The sequence below is a fragment of the Pinus tabuliformis genome, chromosome 4_1, assembly GCF_031772625.1.
Source record: "Pinus tabuliformis cultivar Carrire ecotype Pingquan chromosome 4_1, CPIR1, whole genome shotgun sequence".
Lineage (NCBI taxonomy): Eukaryota > Viridiplantae > Streptophyta > Pinopsida > Pinales > Pinaceae > Pinus > Pinus tabuliformis.
Window position 1 is genome coordinate 310,044,183 of NC_142303.1, and position 9,475 is coordinate 310,053,657.

The 9,475-nt window shown below is 35.8% G+C and overlaps 1 protein-coding gene across 2 annotated transcripts; it reads left to right on the top strand.

Annotated features, from left to right (window-relative positions):
• The first annotated feature begins 3,330 nt into the window (after positions 1–3,330).
• LOC149175523 (protein LURP-one-related 5-like) lies at positions 3,331–4,586 on the top strand. Of its 2 annotated transcripts, none has more exons than XM_089422866.1 (3): positions 3,331–3,650; positions 3,739–3,987; positions 4,099–4,586. In XM_089422866.1, the coding sequence occupies exons 1-3, from the start codon at positions 3,375–3,377 to the stop codon at positions 4,228–4,230; spliced, it is 657 nt and encodes a 218-aa protein (XP_089278992.1). In that variant the 5' UTR covers positions 3,331–3,374; the 3' UTR covers positions 4,231–4,586. The 2 variants fall into 2 exon arrangements, with proteins under 2 accessions (XP_089278992.1, XP_089278994.1); XM_089422868.1 differs by having other exon boundaries at positions 3,742–3,987; positions 4,099–4,585.
• The last annotated feature ends 4,889 nt before the right edge of the window (positions 4,587–9,475 follow it).

A 9,475-nucleotide genomic window follows, 5' to 3' on the forward strand; every position in this document is an offset into this window, starting at 1 on the left:
AACTTCTGGGAGAAGCTGTAATTTGTTGACCTTCTTCCTTTAGGAGTTAGAACAACACTTTTAGGGACTTAGGAGCCCTTGGTTTATGGACATTTCATGCTTAGAGCTGTAAGGCACAAAAATGTCTATAACACATGCTTAACCTGTCATTTGTTAGAGTCGCGAATTATAACAAAATAACTTTACCTACATTGAGTTAGCTAGGCTCAATAAGGCTCAATAACTTTAAACATGATTCCAAGAAACTAAATAAAGCATAAATTCTTCAGTTTTAATTTCTCTTTCTCTACCCATAGATGATTATTTTCCAAACATATCAGCAGCCATTTTTCACCAACGATACCTGTGAGGGGTCTAATAATAAAGAAACAGATTGATGACCTTTCACCTGGACTCAATGCATTCAAACACTGATGATCCAGACATAGGCACACAGCCATACGAAGAGAACACAATTTTCCCTTCAAAATAATAATCCAGGACTCCATGGTCCAATCCTCCATCACATTCAAGGTCAATCCGGATTCCCGGATCTCTCCGATCCCGGCAACCTTACCAGCGAATGCCCCGTTGAATGCAAGTGACAGAATGTATTTGCCCCCATCACGCCGAGCGTTTTTGTGAATCAACGCTCTCCGGATCCACAGAAATCTCGATAACGTTGTCCCTGCAAACGCTCCAGAGCTTTCCATGGAAAAAAGAATTAAAGCGTCCCATACCAAAAAAAAAACGCACGTAGCATTCAAAGACAAAAAAAAAAAAAAAGAAAAAAAAAAAACGTCGATTATGATGGACAAACACAAAAAATGGATTGGCAAACCAAGCTCTTTATTTCCTTAGCCTAGGAGGGGCCAAGCCCAAGAGGGGCCAGGCCCTCACAGAGATAAAATATCACACACACTCAAATATGTTTTATATTAATTAATGAGAAAATTTACACACATATTTATACAAGCAATAGTCTCGAGATAGGAATTCTATCTTAGACATACAGTAGTGTGGTTGAGAGATTCTGTCAACCACACACTAAACTAGGAGAAACTAAATTCCTATTATGTAGGAACAAACTCCTCAAATGGAGAATTACAACCATACACAAGTAGGAATTAATTATTTCTAACTATAATAATGAGGAACTTATCATGGAGGAACTTATTAAAATTCGAATAATCTCAAATCCCTAGGAAATTGATATCCCTAGGAAATTGATGGGCCACGAGCTACTTAGCACGTATCTAATTTTTTTAATTTACTAAAAATAATGGACCATTTTGCTAAATAAAATTTGGTTATATATAAATGAGTCTTATAAATAAGAATGCAAAATCTATCATGGAGGAACTTATTAGAATTGGAATAAAGTAAAATCTATAAAAAATTTGTGATTGAGAACAACCGTGACACAAATTTAATTTTTAAAAATTATTAAAAATCAATACAATGTAATAAATTCCTTAATACATTAAATACACTATAAACATTAAAACCTAGCATATTATAAACATGATAATGAATCTAGACCCTCGATTAAAAAAATTCAACAATACATCCTTATTTTGTCAAAGAACTCTATCTACATTGTTCATGATAATGAATCTAGACCGTCGATTAAAAAAATTCAACAATACATCCTTATTTTGTCAAAGAACTCTATCTACATTGTTCTGCGCTGCTATTTTGGAATCATAGCAAACTGATACCGTTCCTCGACATTCGTCATCCCTACTCTTTTTTCCGCGTACGGTTCTGCTTGCAGATGGCTCTTAACCATTTATGTATTTAAAAAAACCAATCATATTTAGAGAAGTCTTCTAAATGTCTGTATACATTTGCATATGCTTCTTTGCTTTTGGTTCATTAATTTCTATTTAGATAAACTAGGCTAAAAGTTGGTTCATTAACGTCTATTTATATAAACCAACCATGTTCAATGTCCTTGTCTGAAAGTCTATAATGTGTTGTGTCTGATGTCCAGCCATGCAGATTAATGGTTCGACGCTATATTCAACCGGCCTCTTGTACGGAGAAAAGTATCATGAATTAAGCTTCTGATCACCATTAAGCCATGATTGTCATATATACGCACTAGAATAGTAGTATAAGAAGACATCTTAATTTTAAGGGAAAAGATTCGACGAAGATAAAGCATATGCTCTATAACTTTATTATATCTTCAATTAATATTTATGTAATATACCAACTATATATTTTATGCAATTCTATTGATGGTTATTCACATGTTGGAGTTAAGTTAATTGTTCAAGTACTGGTCATGACATATACCAGCTTTAATTAATGCCGTTATGTTAATTTTATTACACATATAATTGTTTCATTAATGAATAGACCATCGATGTTTAATGTAGTTGTCATGAAGTTTACTGTAACGTGTTGCACTTTTAGCTGTTACGAACTGTAAAGGGTCCATACTAGTTTGTGCGTCATGGAACGTGTTCCATTTTTTCATGATGTAATATCTGATTCATTAATGTTTCCGTCTATCATCATTAAAAATTTCCATCTATCATCATTAGGTTATGATTGATTGCTTTGCTTCTCGGAAAATATGTTGAAAATAGTTTAGTTTCAAACTTACACATGAATTTCACTTGTACTATGGGAATGATAAGTTTCTTCCTTAAAAGATAAATTTAATTTAATTAAATTTGAAAAGAGGTACTTAGAGGATAAAATTTAGGAGATAAATTATTTTTCTTTTAAGTGAATGAATCTGTGTGAGAGGTATAAATCAGTTAATTTATGTGAATTTAGTTTTTCTTTTATGTTAAGCATCATCGAGAAAGTTTAAGAGTGAGTTACTTTTCTAAAAATAAGTTACGCTAAGGGGTGTTGAGGTTAGCAGAGCATACTAAAGATTTTGATTAGTGTTTATTAATATTCATAGGGAATATTTTATTTTTCTAATCAACATTGAAAAGTGTAAAATTTTCAAAATATTTAAGAATCTATAATTGAAAAAAAAAAAGCCACTAAGCTTAGCTTGCTTAAGGCTCAACTTAATGATAATGATAGTTCAATGATAGTTCTTCCTTTCCGTATTAAAAAAATTATAAATACACTCTAGAAACCCAAAATATAAATACATTATAAAAACCACAAAAACACATCGAAAAGAACGACCTCATATGCTTCCAGTATCTCCTTTTACGTGGGTAATTATGTCACAGACAGAAGAGAAGATCATATAATCTGACCATGCGTATCTCAGGCCATGTAAAGGAATGGATATCTCAGTATGTACGTTAATGAGGAATAAATACTTATTCAGTGGCTTCTATAAAATACTTGTATAAGCTCTCTTTCTTCGTGGAATTGTGGAGGCATCAATATTCCAAGGAAATTGGTAGGAAAGAATGATGCACCAAGTGTATCCAGGAGCCTCCCTTTCTCCCTCGCCCCGGCAAGGCCATGTTTTGATGATCAGTGACAACAAGTTTGTTGCACACAACGATTCTCCCGTCACCTTCACTGTGTGGAAGAAATCACTGGTCTTCAATGGCAGTGGCTACACAGTCTTTGATTCCTCTGGAAACCTGGTTTTCAGAGTCGATAATTACGCATATGATCCGAGACACCAGCTCTTTCTCATGGATACTGCAGGAAACGTTCTTCTTACTTTGCTCCACAAGGTAATAAATTTTTATAATTCCGATATCGTGAAATCAGAGAACATTTTATGGACTTAAATATGTGGTTTGATTTTGTTTGTGGGTTTAGCAGAGATTAAGTTTCAACGATCGATGGGAAGCATACAGAGGTGATGGCTATGGTTGTGGGATTAAGCCAGTGTTTAGCGTCCTAAAGTCGGTGTTGACTCTCTTCTCGGGCAAACCCTCTGCCAAAGTAGTGTTAAACCCTACAAAGGGACTGAATACAAAGCTTTGCGATTATGAAATCGAGGGATCGCTCTGCAATCCAAGCTCCACATTCACAGTATTCGGCTCCTCTCGGCAGATTATCGCTCAGGTTTGCTCTTCTCCAATAAAACCTAAATTGGTTTATTCCATAATTTTCCTTCTCATAGGGTTAGTGAAATCCCTATCACACAGTTATTCATTCACTGGTTCAATGGCGCAGGCAAAACGAAAAGTAGCGAAACCAGAGATCATGTTAGGGGAGGACGTTCTAAGTCTTGTGGTGCAGCCTGGAATCGATCAAGCCTTCGTCATGGGTCTCCTCATCGTATTCAATCAGATTTGCAGCAGGTAACAGTAACGAGGGACAAATTTGGAGAATAAAACTGATCTGCTAGCTGTTCGTACGTAGCGTTTAGGCTTTATTATAGGTCTGAGCTGGCGATTCGACCTAAGATGGATTCCAACAAGGAACTCATTCTTCTTTTATATTATTCGGTCGATTCCCTGACACTGAATTGCCATTGAATTTCGACAGACGCAGGAATAAATATCTCCCACCGTGTACAGATTGGTTTTTATGATCTGTACAGTGTAAAGTGGTAAATATACTTGATACTCTTCGCTGAGGCAAATTTAATGGATTAGGTTCTGTAATTATCCGCAAGTGCATCTCCCGATTTATCAAAATTAGGTTGTCATATTATTTCCATGCACAAGAATTTTTCCTTATCTGAGTTTAGGCCAGCATGGCTACAAAGGCGTATATATTAGTTAGATCAATAGGGAAAATCTGGATGTAAAGGCGTATTTCTATCTTCGAGAGATGTCTTATTTATGCGATCTTTGAATTAATCCTAAAAATACGAAAGTTATGGAAATTTATACAAATGATTTTAAAATTTATACAAATAAAGATAATAGTCCTAAGATGCAGTGGTTAATTAAATATGGTGTTGTTATGTTTAATTAAATTATGAATAAAAAATACAAAATTATATATAAATTTTGTTACATAACTTTTAATTTATATTTTCGAGCTTAATTATTTTACCCTTAAGAGTTATGTCTGTTACCTTTTTGTCTTTTGTTGATAGTCATGGAGTTCAAAAATATATCACAAGAATATTGTCTCCCGTTATATCACAAATTGCGCATCTATACAGTAAGAATGTCTCTCGTTATGTCACAAATTACGCATCTATACTCCGAAAGGAAACGCGTAAAAGGCATCATTGTGAATTTGTCTCTCAAATAAAGTAAGGATTTTGTTTTTATTTTTGGAGTGCTATTAATGAAATCGAATCTATGATGTTATTTTTTTAGTTAATTTAAATTTCTATTTTATAAACTAAAAATATATTACAAATATTCTAAAAATTAATTTCAGTAAATTTTAAACTAGGATTCAAAATTGTTTAATTTAAAATTTATTTAACAAAATTATATAAATTAAATCCAATATTCTATAATATTGAATATTTCTTAAAAATTGAGATTTTATATTTGTTTCAACATTGGATAGCTTTATGGAAGACAATGTATGTTATATATTTGAAAGAGAAAATATGTTATTATTTTTTATATTCTTTTATATATTATTTATAAATTGGTATAGATTCATTTTAATTATAGATTTGATGAGAGTCTAGAAGGATCAAATGTATTGAGATGGAAACTTTTTTAAAATGAAAAACTTGAAAAAGGGTTTGTACATCCTAAGATTTGCTCTCTATTGTCACGAAATAAATTCATGATTAATATGAATCTATTTGTGTGTCGTTTTGTCGCCAAAATGTCACAAGCTTAAATTTCATGGGGAGGGGTTAACGATGGGAGCCAACTTTGAGGGAATTAAATTATCTTACAAAGCATCCAAGCTCAACCCTTTTTGGGACAATTTTGGTGATAACATCCCACTCATAGGTAGATCATTCTTCCATCGAAAATTAGGGCTCGAGCTTGGCACAAATTTAGTGATAACATCCCACTGGTGGGCTTATTTTATTTTTTCAAATGATTTATCGATTTCGGTTGTTGCGGCTATACCCAAGGGAGCGTAGGACCTACATTAGGGCTCATTTTAATTTTTTTTAATAATTTATCCATTTTGGTCACTACCACTATACCTATGGGACCTATGACCTACATTGGGGCTCATTTTATATATTTTTAATTAGTTTATTGATTTTGGTCATGACAACTATGCCATTTAACATCTGGACTTGAACTTGGGACAATTCTAGTGATAGCATCCCACTAGTGTGAAAATAATTCTTCCTTTGAACATTGGGGCTCATTTTAATTATTTTTAATGATTTATTGATTTTGGTCACTAACACTATACCTATGGGGCATCTGACATATATTGAGGCTCATTTTATTTTTTTTAAATGATTCGTTGATTTCAATCACTACCACTATACTTATGGGGCCTATGACCTACATTGGGGCTCATTTTATCTTTTTCTAAATAATTTATCGATTTTGATCCTACCGCTATGGCTATAGGGCATAACACCTAGGCCTACAACCTATCATCCTTTCTATAGACCAAGTTTCTTCTGAGGGATTGAACCTTGGATCTCTTAATTTAAATGATTTCATATCACTTCGATAACCAATTGAGCTACATGGTTGGGACATGGACATCTAGATATTTTATTTATGCTGGAGAGCGAAAGTGGAATATTTTTACCACATCTTCGTTATCCTAAATTGTAATATAACAAAGAACCATTGAAACAATGAGAATGAGATTATTGATGGTTTATAATGTTTTTACTTAAAACTAACTAAATTTAGTTTTGTTTTATATATAGATGAATTTTATTAATTTATATAACATTTTATTTTTATGCTAAAAAGAAAACACGTCATTTAAAAGGTTGAGTACCAAAGGAATTACACATTTCCCTCAAAGTAGAATGTAGAATGTATTTGACATATTGTTTACATTGCAATCAACACCCTCGAAAACTTTTCTTATGATCTATCCTTGGTCACTTCATTGTCGATTGATGTTTTTTGAAGAGTTTAGGCCGTCTTCATTATAGCGACTGCAACGCCCTCTGGAATTTTCGCCTGCATCCAATTTTGGAGCCTTCCTTGGTTTTTCCCTTGATGTTTGCAAACACTAGGGCTCATCCCATGAGCTTGTGTCGAGTCTTTACACCCACTTTTCTTGATCATTCACTGATCATCTTTTAGCATGTTGGTTGCAATGTCAGCAGTCTTGTTCTGGCAATGTTCAAGGTCTATCTTCATGTGTACAAGTTGTATTCACTATGTGAGCATCTGTCACGCTCACACACAGTTGTATGCAATGTCATGCAAGTGTTGTCACAATTGTTTAACGATCTATCTCAAGTGTTGCACTTGCTCTCACCTTTTGGTCAGCCACACTGAGCATATGTTGTCTTCTTCATTTGAGGTGTCTTGTCATCGAGTCATGTTGAGTGTGTGTTTGCAAGGTCATGTATACACAATTTTACTCACTCACACATAACCATTTTTCCAAAGAATTTTTTATCGTACCACCCTCCGTCAGCCGAGCCTTCACTGGGATGCACTACATAGTCTCAGCCCTCAGTGACCAAGTACTTCTACCCAAAATTATGCAGATATTGAGGCAGATTGCCTCCTGGAATCAACCTGGTCAACCATCACCTAGAACAACACATAATTTTTCCAAGAAGCTATCTCAATCTATGTTGCCTGCAATCCTATCCTTCAAGCCTCATGTTGGTCAACTAGAGAATTTGAATGGGTAGTGACCTTGGGCTCCACTCCAAAAAATTACACAAAAGCTGTCAGCATGCTCACCTCTGCTAATTGAAGAAATTGTGTAGACATGATGGATAGGCTCCCAATGCGTGTCACTACACTGTCTCTGAAAATTGCACAGTTCTGTCAGTCAGTCCCGCTGTCAGCTGGCCTCCTACTCCTCTTGGAAATTGTGCAATTTTCTTGGACAGTCAACCAGCTACCCAACACTGCACCCAACACAGAAACTGCGTAGACATGGCTTGCACGACTTCCTCCTAGTTCTGCGTAGTTTTGGTTACCAAGCAACCGCAGTCCGCTCCCAAACTCCCTTGATAATCTATGAAATCTTCACTTCTAGTGCTTCCTTCTGGCCTCACTGCCTTCCCTAGAAAAATTGCACAATTATGCCTCCAAGTTGAGCCTGATCTCACAGAATGTCACTGTTGTTCCAGATTTCTCCAACCAGCCTCTCAGTGACCTCTGCGTAATATTTCTTGACAGTTCCCAGAGCCCCGCATCCTGGCTTGAAATGTGCTTTACGGAGTTTCAGATCCTTGTCCTCTCTTCGGGTCACCTGCACCCGAAAACAAAGGATGATGCATCATAGTAGACTAGGTATGGATTTGACATCATCTCGTCATGACTGATTGTAAATATAGGTACATGGATGAGACATGTCACGTCGACGAATGTGATGAACAAGGAGCTCAAGCTAGGAGAGTTGTTCATGAACGGATGAACACACGAAGCATTCCAAGTTACAATGAAGCGGATGCATGCACATGAAACATCGAGTGAACACCAAGATGACCGAAGAATCCACACACCTTGCCATGTGGAGGTGAAGCTATGATACACCAAGAGCACACTCATCACTCAACAACACTGCAACTCGACACAGACACCACAATCAACATGAACATACCAGCAATGTCATGTCGAGTCACGTCATGAGTCATCTCAGCCACATCACTACTATGTGCCATATTACTGTAATCAATGCAATCTAACGTGGAAGTCCAAGAGACCCACATACAAAGTTGAAGAGTCACGTAAGTCAAAAATTCATGAGGGAAGTCAAAAAGTCACAAGGGTCAAGCTTGAACTTGGCTATATAACTCCTCATTTGTATGTGGAAATGAATTTTCACCTTGGCTCCTCCTGCATAGCCTTGAGAGTCTCTAGTCTTTTCTTCGAGGAGTGAGCAGTGGCTCCAACACCCCACTATCGGGGTTAGTGATGTATGGTGTACGGATGTGTCATGGAACTTTCTCTTAATTTAGAAGCATGTTAACAATCCAACATGTTTTCATACATGTATTGTATTCGTTTGTAAGACTATTCTTTGGATGCTTGTTATTCAGGTTGCTCTAACTTGTATTAAGATAGTTGAATTATTTCAGTTTTTTTAGTGCATATGTTGTACCATCGCACTCGTGTGGAGTATTCTACTGGGTGTTGTACATGTTATATGTTCAATGTGTGTTTGTGAACGTCGCATTCATGTGGACTACTCCATCGGAAGCTGTGCATGTCCTACTATGTTATGTGTCTCTAACAGAGTTGGGACTATTCCCTTTCAACTTGATACACACTGTCACCCTCTCCCTCTGCAGTGAAAGAAATTAGCCACAAGTTACACTAAGAATTCACTAGGCTCACAAACCTCGTTGTTTGAAGACTAGGTATACCACTCGCATGTGATGACAAGAAAGTGCTAAGGCATATCATTAAGATAATGGAAACTAGACCATCATAACGGATGGCACTCCTACACCAAATGGTGTGAGGTCTAAACTGCGCTGAACTCCAGCTTATTGTTCCATACTAAA

Coding starts and splice junctions, on each gene's coding strand:
- LOC149175523 (XM_089422866.1), top strand. CDS start 3,375: ATGATGCACCAAGTGTATCCAGGAGCCTCCCTTTCTCCCTCGCCCCGG. Junction 3,651..3,738: donor TTCTTACTTTGCTCCACAAG/GTAATAAATTTT, acceptor TTGTGGGTTTAG/CAGAGATTAAGTTTCAACGA. Junction 3,988..4,098: donor CTCGGCAGATTATCGCTCAG/GTTTGCTCTTCT, acceptor TCAATGGCGCAG/GCAAAACGAAAAGTAGCGAA.